This window comes from Semicossyphus pulcher, unplaced genomic scaffold, assembly GCF_022749685.1.
Source record: "Semicossyphus pulcher isolate SPU_LCO1_2020_fin unplaced genomic scaffold, fSemPul1.0.p SCAF_8, whole genome shotgun sequence".
Taxonomy (NCBI): domain Eukaryota; kingdom Metazoa; phylum Chordata; class Actinopteri; order Labriformes; family Labridae; genus Semicossyphus; species Semicossyphus pulcher.
In genome coordinates, this window is record NW_027211759.1 from 15,418,909 (window position 1) to 15,439,753 (window position 20,845).

General features: G+C 40.3%; 3 protein-coding genes across 3 annotated transcripts in view; 1 reads left to right on the forward strand and 2 right to left on the reverse strand.

Annotated features, from left to right (window-relative positions):
• The window catches only part of LOC138613055 (FERM domain-containing protein 5), a 55,622-nt gene extending 53,379 nt beyond the window's left edge, over nucleotides 1-2,243 (forward strand). Inside the window, exon 14 of the mRNA XM_069686628.1 lies at nucleotides 1,417-2,243. Within this exon, the coding sequence (XP_069542729.1) occupies nucleotides 1,417-1,991 (575 nt within the window). The 3' untranslated portion in view covers nucleotides 1,992-2,243. The remainder of the gene's footprint in view (nucleotides 1-1,416) is intronic.
• Nucleotides 2,244-7,073: 4,830 nt separating this feature from the next.
• Nucleotides 7,074-15,537, reverse strand: blm (BLM RecQ like helicase). The gene is made up of 21 exons (XM_069686727.1): nucleotides 15,443-15,537; nucleotides 13,727-14,472; nucleotides 13,485-13,617; nucleotides 12,707-12,810; nucleotides 12,506-12,620; nucleotides 11,755-12,425; nucleotides 11,125-11,301; nucleotides 10,918-11,036; nucleotides 10,702-10,815; nucleotides 10,485-10,583; nucleotides 10,242-10,390; nucleotides 10,032-10,138; nucleotides 9,752-9,912; nucleotides 9,420-9,615; nucleotides 9,081-9,271; nucleotides 8,848-8,992; nucleotides 8,551-8,750; nucleotides 8,094-8,289; nucleotides 7,876-7,998; nucleotides 7,586-7,799; nucleotides 7,074-7,476 (listed from the first exon to the last, which is right to left on the reverse strand). The coding sequence occupies exons 1-21, from the start codon at nucleotides 15,535-15,537 to the stop codon at nucleotides 7,290-7,292; spliced, it is 4,242 nt and encodes a 1,413-aa protein (XP_069542828.1). The 3' UTR covers nucleotides 7,074-7,289.
• A 982-nt stretch (nucleotides 15,538-16,519) lies between these two features.
• Nucleotides 16,520-19,534, reverse strand: ctsh (cathepsin H). Its single transcript, XM_069686343.1, has 12 exons — nucleotides 19,400-19,534; nucleotides 19,196-19,227; nucleotides 18,924-19,029; nucleotides 18,768-18,838; nucleotides 18,569-18,673; nucleotides 18,199-18,285; nucleotides 18,042-18,097; nucleotides 17,870-17,951; nucleotides 17,687-17,755; nucleotides 17,503-17,609; nucleotides 16,898-17,023; nucleotides 16,520-16,810 (listed from the first exon to the last, which is right to left on the reverse strand). Exons 1-12 carry the CDS (start codon nucleotides 19,461-19,463, stop codon nucleotides 16,741-16,743), a joined length of 975 nt encoding a protein of 324 aa, XP_069542444.1. The 5' UTR covers nucleotides 19,464-19,534; the 3' UTR covers nucleotides 16,520-16,740.
• Nucleotides 19,535-20,845: the final 1,311 nt, after the last annotated feature.

Sequence of the window (20,845 nt, forward strand, 5' to 3'; positions counted from 1 at the left end):
TCAGCAAAGAGCTCAACCACAGCTCATCTCCACTGACATGTACACAGTAATGAGACTCTCACATACTGTACAGTACAGTTCAGTAATAGTGAAGTATATTTGTAATGCTTTGAAAGCATGTTGAATAGTTTAGGCTGGTATAAATGTGTTGACCGTCTCAGATTTCACCTTTAATATACTGGTAGTTGCATAAGACCATTGTGGGCAGTCATTGAGTTTAAATGTTCTCAGGGAGGATTCAATTTCTCTTTAAGTTTTTAATAATCTCATAAAGAAACATGATATTATAGCTTTTAATCTGCCAAAATTAGCAAAATACAGTCAGTTTTTTCCGTATAGAAATTTCCGGAGAGATCTGGTATCCCATGGCAACATAAGATCGTGTTCTTATATAGGTTTTATTCAAATTAAAAATATTCTTTTTTGTGTGTTTAAATTAGGGAAGAATCTTTGACTGATGATACGTTTAGTACGGCCATTGAAGGAAAGGTTAAACATTTAAATCAACATTTGTGTGCATTTAAACCATTTGTGGTCGCTGCAGTTTCTCCTGCTGTTGAGAGTTCAAAAAGAAGCACAAAGAAATTCAAAGTAAAAACACTAACTTTGGGAAATACCCACCTGGCTTGTCTGAATGAGACTGGAAGACGAATATTAACTTCAGCTTAACTTTGTCATGCATCTGCAGGATTTTGTTCGTTGTCTTTTATGTTGAAATTTCATTGGAAAGAGGCGTCTTCTCAGGCAGTATGGACAGGCCATGTAAACGCTCTTTTCAGACTGAATTTAAAAAGAAGCTTTGTGGTTTGTGTGAGGCGATGAGGCTCTGTTAAGAGTCCTTTTAAAAGTTTTTAAAATAACAAACACACATATTGAGTGGAATATCCAAAGAGGGATCCGTGATGTAACCTTTAGTGTCTGTTTGCTTTGAGATTCAGTCTCAGAACATGACAGTAGATACAAAGAGAGGACGTTGTTTTATCAGGAAGTAGGACTGGTTTATTTATCTTAACTAATTGTTTTGTTGCTCTTTGTGGTTGTTGAATGAGGTCTGGAAGTAGACATGAGGATTTCTTCCATTAGACATCACACCTGGGCTTCCCATGCTCATCAGCAGTTCTGCACAATGACTCCCTCCTGTCTGCTCGACTCTGGGGACAACATGATCAGATTTCTGCTCTCAAGTTGGAGACTGTGTGTCTGTGTTCTGTATCTTCTGCTGGACAAATGTCAGAAGAAACCACCAGTACAGAGTATGAATGAGTAACTGGTTATATGTATTGTCTGATATGATTCTCCTGAGTTTCCCCCCGGGGATAAATAGTTCTGATTCTGATTATCTCGTATCATGTGTGTGATATTACTATCTTTGTCTCTGTTTCCCTCCTCCTCTTCCCCTCTGACCCACTCCACCAGGTCTTGAGTCATTGCGAGACAGTGCCCACTCTACACCGGCGCATTCAGTGTCCCATGGGGAATCGTTCATGCCGCGCTCCCGGAGCCAGGCCACAGACTCCAGCGAGGGCGCCGCGGTGATCTCGGACGAGGCCTACAGCCCCTCCGACAGCGTCCTGCCCACCCCGGTGGCCGAGCACAGCATGGAGCTGGCCGTCTCGCGCCAGATCAACGGGGCGCCCTGCAGCATCGAGGAGGAGAAGGAGTCGGAGGCGGGCACCCCCATGCGCGGGGAAGGGGGTGAATTTGGGGACACACAGGAGGGTGCAGGGGGGGACTCGGCCCTCAGCGAGGTGGAACAGGTGAATAAATTTGTCTTAAGTGTCCTCCGTTTGCTCCTTGTGACCATTGGACTCCTCTTTGTCTTGCTCCTCCTCCTCATCATCCTCACCGAGTCAGACCTTGATATTGCATTTTTACGTGATATCCGCCAGACCCCCGAGTTTGAGCAGTTCCATTACGAATACTTTTGTCCCCTCAGGCGGTGGTTTGCCTGCAAGCTCCGCTGGGTGGGCGGGTTGCTCATTAACAAGTGAGAGTGAGGTCGTAGAGTTCGTAAGCCCGTTCGGGGGTCTGGGAAGACGGTTAGGACTCCGGAGTGATGGAGGGCAGCTTCGTCCCACCCATGAACCCTGCTTCTCTCATCACCCTCCTGCAGACATACAGCTTGGACCACTCCTGGTAACACCGGGCCAGGATCTCTCTCCCCCTCCCTCACTTTGAGTTAACCCCCCACCCACTCACCAAACCACCTCCTCGTTTCGCTTTATTTCGTCTATCTTTTTTTTTCTACAAAAGCCAGAAGACATTTTTTGCATTTTCTTTTTTTTTATTTCAAGTCATTTCAGGTATTTTATTTTTTCAAATAACACAAAGTAAAAAAAAAAAAAGAAATGAAAAACTAAAGAATTTTAAACAGGAGCAGAAGATTTTGTTGCAACAGGTAAACTTTGCCTTTGTTTCTTATTTATTTCTTTCAAACGTGAATTTGCATAAAGAAAGGAGAAGAGATGAGGAAGTTGATTAGTCATTAAGATTAAGATGGAAGTGAGTTACGTTCGTAGGCCCACTGCTGTAATGTACATGTGAGGTGAAGAAGAGTAATATCTTTGGATATGATTCATCCCCATCAGAAGTCAACAAACAGCAGAGTCATGAGGAAACTACCTGAAGGGAAAACAGTGAAGGTTCATGAAACAGAGACAGGACAGGGTGTAACCAAATGCCTTTTTGAGAAGATGTCGATGAATTTGAACTTTGTGGATTGTTTTAGGACACTTTAAAAAGGTGCACAAAGTAAACTGATGCAGATCTAAATGTTTTTTTCTAACATTTTATAAAATAACAGTAAAATAAACCAGTACAGATAGTGATAAATGCCCTGGTAGTGTCAGAAACATGGCGCAGATAGATGATATTCTAGATAGACGTGCAATGATCTCATGGTTTAAATAATGAAGTACGTTTGAATGTGCTCATTTGTTCAGTTGTTTTTTCTCCAATTCATTTGATTTGCATTTTTCATTGAGTTGAAACAAGTTGAATTTCAACGATTTCTTTGTATGAAGACTTTATGATTTATTTCGGTTTCATATCAGCCTTGCTCTTAGGTTTCTGTATCATACTATATAATTATTGTTATTAGAATAAGAATACTGCTGTACTTTTTGTACAAATTAGTTTGTTTCCTAATATATATTGACAGGTTTTTCATGTATATTTTAACAGAACTGAAATGTTATTTTGTTATTGAAGATTAAATTATACCTTTTTTAGCGCTGTGTTTCGAGTAAGGTCAGAAGCATTTATGGAAAATGTGGAAGGGGGGACTGAAAAACAGGGTTTTTATCCAGATCCACTCAACTCTGACCACCTGTCATTACTCCACCAGCAGTGAATCAGCCGTCAGTGCGCGCTGGTTTAACGATAATTTCAAACATGTATTTATACACAATGAAAGGTGGAGATGTCATCAACCATCACAAATACCAAATAATCCAAAATCACATCTTCATCATTCAGAATCTTATTTTACTTGAAGAGTTTGGAGAGGTGACTATGAGCCTGACCGTTACTGGATCATGTATAAAAGAAACACCTGTTTCTTGATCCACAGCCTGATGTCACATTTAAATGTGTTTAAAAATGTGTGAAACAAAAATCCAGCTGAAAAGATAAGTTAATCAATTTATAGAAATTTAATTGGCAGCTATTTTGATAACTTGAATCGTCATATCTCATTTAAAAAACGTCGCCTTTGTAAGGATTTTGAAGAAAGCTCTGTATATGTATATGTATGTATAATAGGCATTTTTCATTATTTTCTGACATTTATAGACTCAACCATTTATTCAATAATTTAGAAAGTAATCTGCAGATTAATCAATGATTAAAATAATTCTTAATTGCAGCTCTAAACAAAAAATGTCAAAATGTATTAATGGATCTGAAAACACTGTTTCAGTGGAGGTAAGAGTTGAATCTCTTTGTCAAACAGTTGATAATGATGACATCATATTTTTTCTGATTTCTGTATTTAAGTTGCGTTTTATATTAATTTTTATAACCAGCCAAAATAAAAGCCAATATTTGGCCCTTAGATTTGTCGGTCAGGCTCTAGACTCTTCTGCCTCACAGCTCCAGGGAGCAATAACTGTCATGGCTGCTGGATTCTGGGTAAAATCTGTTTTTTGTGTTGCGTGTTTACCTCCTGTACCAAGTGCAGGTGTAAGTGTTAGTGCGTCTGTATGTAGGAATGGTAACTGATTCAAGGTGAGCGCAGTAGAGGTTCAGACAGAGAGGAGTCCATTTTTTTTTACTTTTGCAAAAGAAGGACTTTAAGGGAAGAAAGAGAGAAAGAGGTAGAAGACTGAAGGACATCAGAAGCCTTGGAGAGAGGTTCAAGTACCCGCGTGCTTCTTTGAAAGTGGGATTTAAACAAATAGGGAATAAAGGCACCCTGTGACTCATCACTATGATGGCTCTACAGGGTTGCATGTATTTGGTCTGCTGTTTCAAACGCCACACTCTAAATACCAGCACCTGCAGCTGCTCCGCTGAAAGCCCCGATGGTGCTACCTTCTTTGTTTGCTCCTGTGCAGACCGAGCGTGTCGGTTGTAGTCCTGACCACAGAGTAGCATGCACTTTGGCGTTGTGGCTGGATCCACTGCTGTAGCTCATTATCCCTGGCAAACCGCAGTTATCCGCGGTGTAGGAAGCAGCACAAGGCTCGAGGGAATATAAAATCATTAGAGCTATGATGGCAACAAACCCGTCATACACACGGTGTAGGAGCTTATTTATATTAAGTTAATGTTGTTTTTTTAAAACTCTGATACATCCAGTTCATAGCAGATGTAAAGATGAAGCACATTTCTCCTATCAGGGGCTGGAGCAGGGAGGGCGGGTCGACTTTTTTTGTGTACATTCATACTTTATATTTATGACTTATTTACTGATACAGTCAGGCTGAGTTTTAGCAGGACATCCTGTTGAAGTCGTTTCTCATACATCTCTCAGCGTTATGTAGCTTCAGTGGTCTCTCTGAACATGCAACAATAAGAACAAAAGAATAACAGGCAGCATTATTCAAGGAGCAATAATCAGTTGTAAGAGCGAAATGATGTGATTTACAAACCTGTGTATGAAAATCCAACAATGAAGTCAAACATGTCCTTAAATGTCTCTAGAAAACCACTTACTAAATTGCTGTTGTGCCGACTCTAACGATGATGTGACCACTGAGACACTTAGTAACCGTTGCATTCACTGTTGATATTTTATAAAAGACATTGATTTTCCTTAGAGACCTCTTGTGTGGATGTTTGTTCTGCTGTTTTCTTTGCTGTTTCATTGTTTGAGTGACAGATTATTCCCTGTGCCTGGATCCTAAAACCTGCAGTCTACCAAAGTGGCAAAGATAAAGGACTGGAGAAGGAAAGACACGACATCCCTAACAACTTTACAACAGACTGCTCCATCCTTTAATCTCCCAGGCCGAGAGGGAAACTGTTTGTAATGTACGCTGGGCAGCCCGAAATCTCTGTCTTAATTTGTCTTTGCAGGCATGTTTCCTGTGACAAACCTGACTTTAATTTTACATTTCAGTTGCTGTTTCATGTTTACATATTTTACAGTTCTTTTACCTCATGGGAGAAGGCTACGGTTATGGCCGAGTGTGTGACTTATGAGCGTGACTGTCATCCATGATTTAGGAATCAGAAACAGCTTTTGTCGTCCCTGAAAAGCAAAGAGTGAAGGTGAAGCCATGCACGTACAAAGTGTTGCATTTTTGGACGAGGCATTGGTTCTTGTGTTTAAATTTAAAGAGGGGGTATTATGCTGTTTTACATTTTAAGACATACATATATAATGTTACAATGTTGGATGTCCAGACTAAACATGGGTGAAGTTTCAAATCAGTAGGTAAAAGTATGTTGGAGTAATCCCCAGGTTTCTCAGCTCAGTCTGCAGGCCGCTGTGAACGCCAGGTTTGACACAGTTTTTTTGTGACATCATAAATTGCAGCCTCAGCAGGTTTCTTAAAGGGACAGCACTGACTGAGTCGTTTCAGGCGGAGGCTTTGTGAGGGCCTGCACAGAGCACCAGAGTTTTTTTTAACTGCAAATCATGCTAAGCTACTCCACAGGTATCACAGAGTAAAATATGAAGCTTGAAATTAGCATAATACCCCTCTTTAAGTTTGCACAAGGTCAATTATAAGAGAAACACCCACATGGTACATTAAAATAAGCTTAGTAACAAATGCTACATTTGTAAACTTTTACTAAGGTGCATCAAAGGGTCTTTTCTGAGGTGGAGTTTTGATGTGAACTAATGTGAACTTGGAGGTGTTCATTTTTTCACATATTTTAAGCAATCTTTAGAGATGTAATAAAAAAGCCCAAAAACTAATGTGGATATGACATGAGGACTAAAGTTTCAAATGTTGTCATTAGCTGTCCTTCAAATTACGTTTCTGAGGGTTTTTGTTGATACACTTGTTGAACCAGTGATGATCAGAATCAAAGCATTTATACATAATTGGCTACCTAAATTTCATCTGTCACATTAATGTGGATGATGCATGTGGACTGAGGGGTTGGTAGATGAAAGAAGTCATAACTGAAACTGCTTTTTGCCCCTCTGCCAGCTCCCAGTAGACAGACCCTCACACGACCGTGCATACACAACAATAAGTGTATTTGCATATCCACGTCTGGTGGAGTGTTACGTTGTCTACATCGTTCTATCCTGGGACTGAAGATTGCTGTCTGATTACGTTATATATACAAGTATTTATATATATATATATAAATCCATGTGCCAAATCCAGTTCTTGTTCAGTCTGATCCATTCCGAACCCATGTTTGTACTGTAGGAAACCTTCTGTACAAGTCAGTATAAAATATTGTTTCTCTCCCTCTCTCTAGTCCCTTGTAACTGGTGCCATTAAATAATACTATTCAAACTTGAAATAAACATTGAATAGAAATGTGATGTGACTCCCCGTGGCTTTGTGGTACAACACAAATGCAGCAACACAGCTTGCTATAAAATATATAGACCAGTTTGAAATTATTTTCTTTAATATTAAAAAAAACATCAAATTGGACAGTGAAAAAATAAATGTACAAACAGCCTGCAATAAAAGTTAATATAAAATCTTGACTGACACCATGACATTAGCTGTACAGAACATAAATATACAATCTTAACAGTGTAAACAAACAGCTGAGATATAAGAAGGTCAATACTTTAAGAAGTGGTTTGAAAGTGTAGTGAAGAAGTAGTTTTCTATCATTAGAAGTGAGACTCTCAGGGCGTCCCTCGCCTAAAAGTTTGAAAAGCTCGGCTTTAAGAAGGGTCTCTGGTTGGTTTGAGGGGTCGGGACGGACAGGAAGCCCGGTCTCCTGCCTGCTGACGCATCTCCCGCCGCGCTCCTGGACCCCCGGCCTGCAGCTTTTGCTCCGCCTCTGGAGCTGGACGATGACCACGATTTGTTGCTGCTGTAGCCACGACTGAATCGACAGCAAGACAGAAGAAAGAGGATTAGATTTCAGCCAGGAGATTATTGTTATATATGATCTCCCATAAAGAAAATTAAAAATGCAACAACACACTACAGACCCTTTAGAGTTTGAGTTGGTGCTCGAGTTGCCGTATGCTTTTCTCTTCTTGGAGTACTTAAAGAACGGAGCTTTCTTTCTCTTCTGTCCCTGTGGGGCCTGATTGCGGAAGTAGGTGGAGGCCTCCATGTCGTCCTCGTCATCATAATCTCCCCCCGTGCGGCCTCGTGTCGTGTCTATCCACCCGTCTCCCTCATTGTCAGCCGGCGCTTCTGCTAAACAGAAAATGCAGGATAAATACGACAATATGCAGAATTTAATTTGAAACAAGCTAAAACTTTAGTCTTTTACCAGGCTGCTGCCACTCCGAGTACTTCTGTAGGACCTGAATGACTTCTGCTCCATACTTTTCCAGTTTGTCTTCGGTCACACCGTCGATTGTTAGGAGGACTTCAGGGTCGGAGGAAAGCTTCTCTGTTCATGTGAAAAAAAAATGCCCAGGTTATAAAATGCTAACTGTTTGATATGAGCTGTTTAGGCGTATAAAAGAGTGACTGTTTAGAAATTACCGGCTATCTTTTTCAAGGTGGCGGTGGAGAAGATGTTGTAATAGTGAAGGCCAAAAGCTTTCCCCAGCTGCTTGCACAGATCCGTCAGCTCCTTCAGACACTCCTGGACCTTCTGATCTCTCTGCGAGACGTTTTTGGACACAGCGGCTTTGTGTTTCCTGATGCTGGACGCACTCTCCGTCTCATAGAACTCCACCTGCACAGTGCCATAAAGTGTTCAAATATTTCTGTCATTTTATTTCTAGGTCTTTATGGTGCTGCTGAACTGGGGAGGACAAACTACTCAGATCAGTAACTTAAATAAAAGTTATTCTTCTTATGAACTAAATTTTCACATTCAAATGCTGTCAAACAAATGTAGTGTAATATAAAGTCTCAGGTTTGAAGCACAACTTATGAGTGAATGTACTTAATTAACTAGCCTCCACACCTGCTGCGTAAATGTACGTAAAGTTACCTGCATGCTTCCGGACACAACGTTCATGGCTTTGGGTCCGGCGGAGATATAAGACACAGCTTGGCCGTTGTTGGTGATGTAGAGATCCTCCACCAGGACGTTGTCCAGGACCAGTTTTTTGAAGAGACGGTCAGCGTTGTGCCTGGAGTAGGCTCCTCCCATCCCAAACAGTCCCGTCTGTATCTTGGCAGATTTAGATCCTAACAGAAACAAACAATTGCCAACATTCACAGACAACCATTATTAAATACTGCATGATTGCAGCTGCATAAAGCCAAGAATATCCATGTTCTTTACCTATAAAGATGTCCACCAGCATATTCAGGGTCAGTCTGGTTTGATTAGCAGTCCTGCCAAAGCGTGCTCCAACTTTCTCGCAGTTCTCCTGGGCGAACCTCACAATCTTCTTCACATCCTCAGTGACATTTCTCATCTTGTATTGCTGCAAACAGAATTATTCAAAGTAACATAAGAAACAGCCAAGTAGGTTTTGAATGAAAAAGAAAGTCGTGTTAAAAAAAGGTTCGTACGGTGGGTTTGGAGCAGTTGTCGCATGTGACGTCGGGGTGCTCCTTACAGAAGCTTTTGTTGAACTTGAACTCCCCAAAGTAGGCGAGCAGCTGGATTCTTCTGCACTCCATCATGTTCTCACAGAAGTGCACCATGCTGTGTAGGTTGTTGAAATGAGTCGACTTGGCGTGTCTGTCACCCTCTCTGTCCACTGTGATAAAAACAATACAAGAAAACAGTCTGAATGTTTTACAGAAAGTAAACATGCTTTGAATGACTTCACACGCTTCTGGATTGACAGAGAAAGGGAACAAATATGGTTAAAAAACACAAAAACGTTCTCTAATTTTTCTACATACTGCTGATAATCCTCTTGATGCGGTGGACATCAGTGTAAGAGTAGAAGAGAATGCAGTGAGAGATCTCTCCGTCTCTGCCAGCTCTACCCGACTCCTGATAGTAACCCTCCACTGACTTTGGCAGACTGGCGTGGATCACATAGCGCACATCGGGCTTGTCAATGCCCATGCCAAAGGCGATGGTGGCACAGATGACCTGGCAGACAATAGAAACAACTGTGATAAAAAGCATTGTGTTCCTAGAATCCTCATATGTATTGGCACTTGCTTTCTATCTAATATATTCTATCAGTAATCTTATTAACATAACAGTGATTAAGTGGTGACCTCACCTGGCAGCCGTCCTGATTGATCCACTTGGTCTGCACGTACTCTCTGTCCCCGTCAGACAGGCCTGCGTGATACGACAGAGCTAATATCCCTGCTCTCTGCAGACTCTCAGCCATGGCATCGCAGTCGTTACGGGACAGACAGTACACGATGCCAGAGTCACCTGTAACATGCAGAGATGCAGATTAACAAACAAAAGCCATATTAACAAAAAGGTTTCAAAACAGGCTACAGCAAGGGTCTGAAAATATCCAGGATCAGAAAAAGGTTTGAATTATTTACGTGGGTAGTGCTTCTTGATCCAGCCGATACAGTCCTCATCAACCTTCTTTGGTTTCTTGGGCAGCACGGCGTACTTCAGGTTTGTTCTGTTGAAACTCATGGTAAACCTGAAAATACATTGGATGGAAAATGAGCAGGTGTGGGCTGTTTGAATGCAAATATACTGAAACTTGTTTAAAAATATGACAGAGGTTGGGATGGAGCACGTACACCTGCGGCCGAGTCATGTTCAGCTGGTTGAGGATGTCTTTCTGAACTCGCGGGGTGGCAGTGGCTGTCAGTGCCATCATCGCCACGTTGGGGAACTTCTGACGTAGTTCGTGCAACCTCTTGTAGTCTGGGCGGAAATCGTGCCCCCACTGAAAGGTTTAAAGATAGAGGATGAGTCATTACGGCTGTTGCAAAAACAAAAATAGCATACTGTGGGTTATGTGTGATGTAAAAGGAACACACCTGACTGACACAATGGGCCTCATCTATGACAAACCGGGCGAGGAGGCCTCGCTCGAAAAGGTTCTGCAGGGCGGAGATCAGCCTGTTACTTGCACTCACCTGGGGGAGAAGAAAGATACATCAGTCCCTAGTAAAAATTTGTGCTAACTTTATTTAAAGCAACAAAGAAAAACCTCTTGGGGTCCAACATTAAGAGAGTAAATCATCTGTTTCTCACCTTTTCAGGCGTGACATAGAGCAGTTTGATAATGGGGTCTTTCCTGGAGAGCTGCATGTAGATCCTGCTTGCTTCACTGTCACTTTTTTCTCCAGACAGACTTGTTGCTGGGATCTGAAATGTTGTACAAAACAATTGTTACACTTATCCTACACACTTAGTAATGGTGCCATTTTAATACTGATCCTATTGATCAGCAGGAGCAAACACACTTACATCCAGTGTGGTGAGTTTCTGGACCTGGTCTACGATGAGTGATTTGAGTGGGGAGATGACCACAGTGACTCCTGGTGACACGCAGGCAGGCAGCTGGTAGCACAGGCTCTTACCTCCACCTTAAAACACATCAGTTACAGACAAATGAAGTTGACATCCTTAATCTACCGTCACATGTCTAAGACACATTTTTTGATCACTACCTACCTGTGGGCATCAAAATGAAGGTGTCTTCTCCCTGTAACGCTGCATTGATTGCTTCTAGTTGATTGAACCTGAATTGATGAAGACCGAATCGCTTGTGAAATATCTTCATCATTTCCTGTGAGTAGGAGAAGTTGAAACCTCTGAAGCGATCATGGGCGGGGTTTCTGAAGGTCGGTACTGTGACGGAAGGATATGAAAACTGAGTCAGTAAAATGCACCATAGGAACATCTGCTTACTCTATAATATGTCAAATATTATGGAGTAAGGTATTGTATTTACTTCTTCACCACCTGCAGGGCCACACATTGACTTAATTTAGTTTTTATTCAGTGTCTAATGCTGCAACTTGTGAGACTAGCACTCTCATATTTTACCCTCTTTTTGCTTGTTTTTTAACCCTTTTTCCACACGTACAGTTTAGTTATACTTGCACATAGTTTAATGTGTTTATTTGCTTGATATGCACGCCATGTCATCTTATTACAAACTCAAGTGTTGAGAGAAACTGAGCTGTATGACATGAAATAGTGGTCTTAATCTCTGAGAATTAAGTTACAGTTTTGACAACCTTCCTACTGAGAATTGTTTTAAGTACAGGCCAAGATTTCTCCACCCCACCACTTACTTACCTGGAGAGCAGATCTTCGAAGGCTTTGGTGCAGACACCGGCGTTGTGGGTTTCTTCTCCCATGAAGACTTGCTCGGTCCTCCCTCTTTGATTGTTGTGGTCACGGTGCTGAAGCTTTGTCCCGAAACTGACGAAGTCTGGGGTTCATCAAAATAATCAGGGATATCGGAGTCGTTAAAGTCATCTATGTCAAAGTCGTCGTTGTAGAAGTCGTCTGGCTCGGCGTCTTCTGCTGCTGTAATGGATACTGGGGTTTTAAATTTGCTCTTCCCGACAGTCTTCTTGGGTGTGAAGAAGAGATCTGAACCATTGAGGTCTGTGCTTGTTTTCTCTGAGAAATTAAAAGACGGAATTGTGAGGTTGGGGGTTGATGGAGAGTCACAGATAGTCTCATTGTTCACAAGCTTTGACCTGCTGTCCTTATGTTGCACAGGTTTCATATTAATAACACTGTCAGAGTGATCAGAGTCGTAGTCCACAGATATGACTGAAGCCCTCCTGATCTGAGGAGGCTTCTTTGAGTCCACGGCTACAGAGCTGCTGGATGACATTCGAGGAAACGAATCACAGCTAAGAGAAGAATTTTCTTTAAAGCTGGGTTCAGAAATCACAGTGCTGTCTGGCTGCTGCATCTTCAATAAACCCATCCCGCCAGTTGCAAGAATCCTCTTCCTGTTAGGAGAAAGGCAAATGATTTAATACTGAGGTATCATTAAACATCAAGAAGATGTTTTCCACTTAACTGTACACACCTCTGAGCCCTCTTCACCAAAAGATCATTTCCACCAGACAGAGCTATGAGTTCATGTTCAGGGATTGAATCAACCAGAGCACAGATGGACTCCATGATACTGAAGAGTTGCTCATCTGTGACATGATCAGAAAGAACATAATTAATACAAAAAAGGGGGAAATAATTGATTAGCACAATCGGACACATCAGAGACACCCACTTGTTTTGTATTTTGCGTTGTGATCAGAGGGTTCACAAATTGTTGTCAGGGGTCTCTTTGAATGCACGGGACCGTCTCTGCTTTGAGCGTCAGATGATTTAGATCTGTTAGAGGAAAAGAAGTGGACAATTCTCTTTGAGGTCAAGTCTATCTAATATCCAGGTCTAAAAACACATGCACTTAATAATTTAAGTCATACAAATAGTGTAAAATGTTTAACATCAAAGTTTGAACACAGGTCTTGGGGAGAACTACTGCACGCCTTTTGTGACTCCATGAGGTCAACTGTGGGAGGTCAAGTTACAGCATGACTTGAGTCAGTAGCCCTTTTTACACTGCGGTTCTGCATCAGCGCCATCATGCAGCCTTTGCTATTTTACACTGGACCAAGCAACGTGTGTTTTTACATTGCGTTCCAGCGTTGTGGAAGCAAAACATGTGCGAGGTGTAAACAAACAGAGCGTGCGGTTTACACAGACGCTGTTTCGCCTCTGTTACTACTTTCGATCCCGGCTCAGTGGTGGAACGACTTCGCCCCACCATTCCGCCTCTGAGCGTTGAAGTAGAATAACAAAAGTCTATCTCTCTGGTTCTACAGCATTCATTCTTTTTTTAAAGTTGTGTTTGCTTTGCAGTTCAACACATTAACTGTGATTATATCAGTTGTGACAAAAGAAAACACAAATGTTTAAAAGGGTCATCTAGTTTACGGCCATGCATACACAGGAGCATTAGTAAACAGTGGTTAAAAAGAAACATAATACATTTAAAAACGGACCTTGTTTCCAAAGAAGAAGTATAAGAAATCTCGTCAGGTATTGGAGACGGAGGAATGTAATCAAGGTCATCTTCAGGCTCTGAGTTGTCATCAAGCTCTATCACCTTTGGGTCAATCCATGTTTTCTTATTGTCTGAAAGGCAAAAAGACAACGCCTGTATGTATAACTCAACGCTTTGCAGATCAATGTTTGCTCTACAATGTACTAAAAAATCAAAATGCTTCAACAATCAGCAAGTTACCTTTATTTCCTTCAAAAGGCTCTAACACAACATTGATGTCCTCTTCACTATCACTCATGACAGACTTCAGATGAGCAGGAGGACGTCTTCTGGTCACTTTAACGGGAGATTCCTCAAGTTCAAACTCATCTGGGTCCCCATTCAAAGTAGGTCCTGATAAAAGGGCAGCTTTGTCGACACTGTGCTCCACTTCATCAATTTCCATACCAGATTGTTCACTTCTGGAAAGACCCTTTTTGTTTAACTCTGGAGTTATAAGAGAGGCATGTGTTTTTTCTTCACTAGTAGATGACAATGGATTGTTGCTCTTCCCTGATAATCCTGAAGTGAATGAGTCATTTTTTGCTTTGGTGGGAGTTTCAAAGTCATCAAAATCATCCCAGTCATCAATCGGGGCAAGAGATCCATCCAGACTTGTGGAGCTGCCTCGTGTGCCACTGGTAAACTGGTTGTCAGATTTAGTTAGAGCTGTAGTCACCTTATTAACGGTCTGGCCTGCGGGAGCACATTTCCCAGCTGAGCTGATGGAGTCTGACTTGCTTTTTGAGCTTACAGGGAAGAAGCTGTTGATTTGGGATTTTTGAGGTCTGTCAAGCTTGTTTGGGAATGTCAAAGGAGATTTAGTCACCAAACTGTTCTTAGGGACATTGACATTCCTGTTTGCCAAAGGATTAGTGCTGATTACCTTAGTTGGGATTTCAACTTTGGTGGTACCCGATGAGGACTTCTTTTTGAAAGAAAAGGCCCTGAAAAGCAAAGCAATGTGAAATTAGTTTGATGGTTTAAGATGATATTGAAAATCTATTTTTTTGCAAAAATATTAAATTATCATTTCTAAACATATTATTTCTTTATTCAACTGCTGGATGAACATAGCAGTAGATTGTAGTATCTGGTAACAACTGGCTCCATATAAGCGGGCATAGCACAAAATTGAGGGCCTTGTATACAGGCAGTGTGGGCACCTCCCAGCATTCAGAGCATTTATTCTAGTGTCTTTGTAGGCTATTCTTATACAAGGCGCACGTTTACTTAGTCCTCCTTTCCCCCATTCCTACACCCCTGGGTAAAAGCAAAAACATATGCAGGACATACAGAGACACATGGCTGATTTGTTCCTGAATATCACATCTTTTTAAGAGCGACCAGGTAACATATGCATAGAAGTTGATGCAGCTGGAGCAACGGGATCGTAGGTCAGATGCAAGTGACAAAGGTGGTTACAAGTGACAAACATCAGCCAACAGTGTAAAATTATACTTGATTTGCTCTGAAATGGTAAGTTGATTGCATGTGTCTCCATTGTGTGCTAGCAGCTACAGGAAATGCGGCAAACACAGACACTTAATGGCTGCATTACTTACTATTTTTGGACATTATAATGCAGCATATATTAACACAAACGTGCTAAATTCACACACAGTAAAACAATACAGTTTCTGGGACCTCAACTAGAAGACAGACTAGATTCTGTATAATGAATTGAAAATGTTCATGAAAAGCTTTGAAACAAGTTCATCATGCATGAGGCCTCTGCTAGATAGCAAATACACTTGTAGCACAAAAAGTCATCGATGACAGAGCTAACGTATCCCAGCTGTGCATATAACTAGCTAATACTTGTGATTTTTCCACCTGCACAGCTGACAGCTCAAAGCTAACAGTTAGCTAGCCTGTGTTGTTTCCAGCTGTAGCTTGAGTTAACTGTAGACTTACCCCGATTTGGGTTTAGCCAGAGACAGCTTGCTTTGAGCAGCATTGCTGTGCCTCGCAAGCTGTTCTTTCAAGTTATTTTGTGGAAGACTTGTCATTATTTAATAGCTAAGAAAACGAGTGCTAGGTTGGTAGGCTAGCAGTCTCGAGCTCAGTTCACGAAGCGTTGACCAGTTCTTTCAGCATAGCGCGCGCGACACAAGATGAGACAACTGTCAGGAGGCTCGTGCTGGATTTGTCTCGTCTCTGGGTTATTTTGCATTCAAGTTCATCAACCTTAGACTTCGTCTTATCGATTTTGATTACCACAACGTACGCAGGAGTATGAGGTACACAGAGAACAGATTTAGCGCCCGTTCAACTAACTGACTCCTCATTGGCCGAGATTGAGCAGGAGCGAGGATTCTGGGAAATGTAGTGTTATAGGACATAAACGGCCAAGACACTCAGCTCGACTCTAAGCAAATTAATCTAATAATGAAATAGAAACACTTTCATTTCTTTCTATTAATGCTGGTAAATGTAAAATAATACAGTGTTTCCTATGAAGATGTCAAACTCATATACATATGAAACATGTGAAATCATTAGGGTGTGCTAGGCCAACATGACTGTGACCAAAAATGTCAAAGGTTTTGACTCCTTAAATAATCATAAAACGTTGGAGAAAAAAAACACTATAAAAATTCTGATAAAGCATCATATTCTGCTGAACTGGGAGGATGTAAATTAATAATAACAAACAGTTATTAAACCCTTTTGTTACCATCTGCAATCCTTGGAGTTTGATTTTATTCTTGTCAGCTTAATTTCCTTATGTCACCTACTCCTGATGCAATGATCCCGTTATGTCCTTTATCAGAGGCTGTTAAAATGTAATCTATGTTTTTAGTTAAAAATTATGCTGCTGGTCATGGAGAAATAAAACAATATGTTTGCTAATTTGTGCACTCTCTTGAGTTGTTTTATGTTATTAGAAATAGCAACATGTCACCATGGATTATACCTTTTTCAATCCTTATTACTTTATTTATCAAAGGCATCTTGCAAAAAGCTGCATAATTTTGATGGACACAGACAAAATGATTAAATGATTTTATTTGAAAATGTAGCTGCAATGAATTTAATAACATCAGATGTTGATTGATCTGGATATGATTGTGTCTTAGTGCCTTTTACATTATAAAACAATTTCAACACAGCATGTTACTAAAAATACAAAATAAAACAACCTTTAGAATAAAAATAAGATTGGATTTTGATCCCTTTTCAGCCCTTTAGTAGTTTTAATCACTCAGAGATCACACCTCCGGGAAAGATGAGCAGGCAGCGAGTCCACACATGTTCTTCCCACGTTCAATGAGGAAATATCTGTAAGAAGACAACATAATCATTATCTTTCCCAATTTGGTGTACATTGCTAACATTTCTTTTTATGTGATTATGAAGACGCATTACCCGTTAATCCCCCAGCGGGGTCCCCATGAGTTCTTTACTATCCAGTAAGGGGAGCCGTTCTCCTGTCCATACCCGACTGCTAACACTGCATGGTTCACCTTGTCTGGAGTGTTGTGGCAAACAGTGCTGAAAGGAGAAAGAGAAGTAAGTTGAATTTAACTTTTGTCACATGATCTCAATGAGAAAGAATGAGGAACTAAACCACTTTCAAGTCCAACAGCTTCACTGAAAGCCTTGTGCTATAAAAGAACTATGTACAGGCACATGTTACAAAACATGTTTAAAAACTAAAGATATATCAGAAACTATATACTATATACATTCTATATTTTCATTTATGTTAGTGCTTCAAGGTTTAGCTTTGCCTTTCAACTTCTGTTCGGGTCCCATTTCTAACTCTAGCCTTGCGTGTTTGGTCAAATTAGTAAAACTAAACTAAGGTGGTATGAATTGAAAGAGAGAATAAAATACAGACATAATAGAGAACTATTTTTTACCAAGGCAGAAATAGGTCATAATTCAAAGGTGTGAAACATGAAAGGAATATACCATACGCGTACGTTTCCAAAAACATACATAACAATATTTCTGTGACTTCTCCTCACCTGGTGTACACGCCCTGGTGGTAAAGCATGAAGTCAGAGGTCACCTCAAAGGCCAAACTGACAGGATTGCGTGTGCCGACCGCATCCACCATCCCCATCTCATCGTTCTGTAACAGGAAGGCTTCATCACACACAGGCCTTCGAAAGAGACGTCGATCTTGAAGAAAGACTGATGTGCACTCACCTCCGTGATGTTCACCACATCCTTCACAAAAGCTGCTGCCAGTTCTGGTTTGTACACACAATTACCCTCCTGATGCAACAAAAAACAAGTACAACTCAAATCAATTAAATATGTTATTCTAAAGTCGGTTTTTGCTTGAGATTTAGTTTTGTTTTAGTGGAGGTTAAAGAATTGTTCATTTACATAAGCTCTATATGGGTAGTCGTCCTCTGTCATCAGTCCCTTGTTGTACATGATGTATTCAAATGCTTGACTGGGAAGGCCGCTAGAATGAAAAAGATGTTATTAAATTGTGTCTGTGATGCACATAGCAGAGAATTTCATCAAAGAGGAAGGAAATAAATGCTTTGTTTACCCGTTGCATCCATGGTTGTTGAAGTCCTTGGCACAGTCTACCAGCTGTTGTTCTGACTAAGTAACGTATAATGTCAAATGTCACAATACACACTTTTTGTCTTACTATGATAAAGGAACTAAATATTTTATTGAGCATCAGCAGATTCAAAGGTTACCAGTGGTACGAGCTTCCCAGTTTTGATTGCAGTAACAGACTCCAAACAGCCAGTAGTTGAGAAAGTCCAGCAACTGCCACAACCTCCCTTCAGTGCAAAACAAAAGTAAACAATAAGACATTAAGTGGACACACCACAAACTAGAAATGTACTTGGAATTTTTATGAAGTATGGATTTGGGATGCAGTTGTTGTTGTTGTCTCTGCAACCCCTGCAAATAGACCTAGCACTTCCAAAACCACTCTTCTTTATGATTTTATTGACAGTTATTGGTAGTAGAAAACAGTTATCAGCAGTTATCACATGACCTTAGAGCTCAATAAAAGAAATGTAACTATGTGAGTGGATGTTTGTGCAGATAATATTTTACCTGATTCTTCACATCAGTCACATAATTTCCTTTCTTCCTCCAGTCGATGGAGTCTGGCTGCGGAGCGTTGCTGTGGAGGTAGTTCCCTTTCGTAGCAGAGCAGTTCTACAAAAGCCAGTATGTGAAATAATTAGGCATATTGTTGCTCCTAGGAAAAAAATCTCAAATACCACTTCCTGTAAAGATAGAATAATTGTACCTGTGGCTGAGACCAGAGGAAAGCCTTTCGAAATTCAGTGAACGTCATGTCTGAAAACTGGTTCAGCCCCACTGCAGGAAGACATAAAATTTAAGGCTACATTCATTTTCAAATGGACCATATAAAACACTAGTGCAATAAAGACTTTTTTCCTACTTGTGAATGAATGGTTTCCTGCATTGTGTTTGTCAATCGTCCTCTTGTTCGATGAAAATATTTGGAGCCTGTCGTAATACTCCTTCATGCTGTACTCTTTGTTGTACTTTAATCGGAGAAGATAGCTGGTTATTTGTGGTGTATAGTGAGCAGCTTATTACGTGATACTGTTGCTTACAGTTACAGAAGAACAGAGATTTTATCGAAGCTACTTCCTCATAACCACATACTGTACGAAACTGTGACAAAACGTTTTAAAGTTAGTAACCTACCTGCACCATCCATGATTTGAAGTGAAACTCGTCTGAAAACAATTAATTTTGTCAAAATGTTAGCAATACTCTTATAAAATAATAAAACAAGACGCAATGGCAGATTTTGAAAGTGAAAGCTAACGTTAACACACTTCTTTAAAAAACTGCATGAGTAAGTTTACTATAGTGCAAAACAAAAGGTCTCAGAGAGCTGCAGCTTACCTTGTTCAGACAGGTGAAGAGCTGAAGCTGCGGACAGCAACGCGAACACAAGTAAAGAGTGCATTAAGATCACTCGTTAAAGCTTCAGCCGGTAATAATAACAAAGACAGCAAGGGAAAGTGAAGTGAAGCAGGTCAGGAGTCACGCGGTATACTACTGCCCGAACAAAATCCCCATCTGACGGAAATTTATGACAGTACATCAGTCAACCAATCACTGTCAAACATAAAAGTGTCATGTGAGCTGATAAGTCGGCCTATCTTTTCAATCATTGAAACAACCTACATACAGTCCAATAAAGCTGAAGGAGTTGCTTTTAATCGTCGAGACCACATGAAACATGACATGAAAAATGTTAGACAAGCAACATTTGCAGTACCATCAAAGTCCCTACCTTTGTTAATTTATAGGTAAGATTAGATAAGGTTATCATGATAAAATTGCACAGATGTTAGGTAAGGCATCATTTGATAATGGATGGATAAATTAATGATTTTTTTTCGCATTAATTAATATAAAGTATGCACAAAAAGCGTGAAAATCCTTAATAATTATTCAAGTCTCGTGATTCCTGATTCAGTCTTTATCAGTCTACAAGTAAATAAATCAAGACAGCCATAATTATGGGGTGCTGAATACTTCATACATTGTTAGGATATTGAGTTCTTAATGTTAATTTTAATATTTTACAGTCATTGTATTTTACAGAGGAATACGGACAGGCATTCTCCTTAAAATAAATCAGTTAAATTGCTAATTTGTTATGGATAGTGTAACCTTCAAAAAGTAAGGCTGTTCCTGATTTCTAACTAAAAGGAGTAATCTCTGAGAAATACTGGCACCTAGCGGCGCGGTTGTAGATTGCAAAAAACTTACAAACGCGCTCCTACTTTCCAAGCGTCTTGGAGAAACTACGGTGGCCGCGAAACTGTCAAAATAACTGTTCTACGTTATTGTTTGGTTTGGCCTTTCTGGGTTCCTGTACAAACATGGCGGTGCAACAAGACGGGCTCCGGCGGAGAGAACAATCTTTTTCTAAGGTAACAAAAACACAACAATTCTCATTGTCCGGTGATTAAACATTTACAAAAACATACTCTTGATTACAATATTCCATCTCTGTTGATTTATCTACCGTCAGACCCCCCTGTTATACACACATGACCTTACTTTGTTGCTCTGTCATGAAGAGGAGCCTCTGTGTTAAAGTGTAGTTTTAACTTAGTTTATATTTTTATATTTCTAAATATATTGTTCTTATTAAAAATGATAGATAAACAGGTAGGATAATAAGGCAACAGAATATTAAATTATTTTTACTTTATCAATAAACTTTTTGATACATGTCTCAGTGTATCATTGTACTGCATTAGCTCATCTAAGTGTCCCAATGTAACAAATGTGCATTTTATGCCAATTTCTGAATTTTTGAAATGTATTACTGAG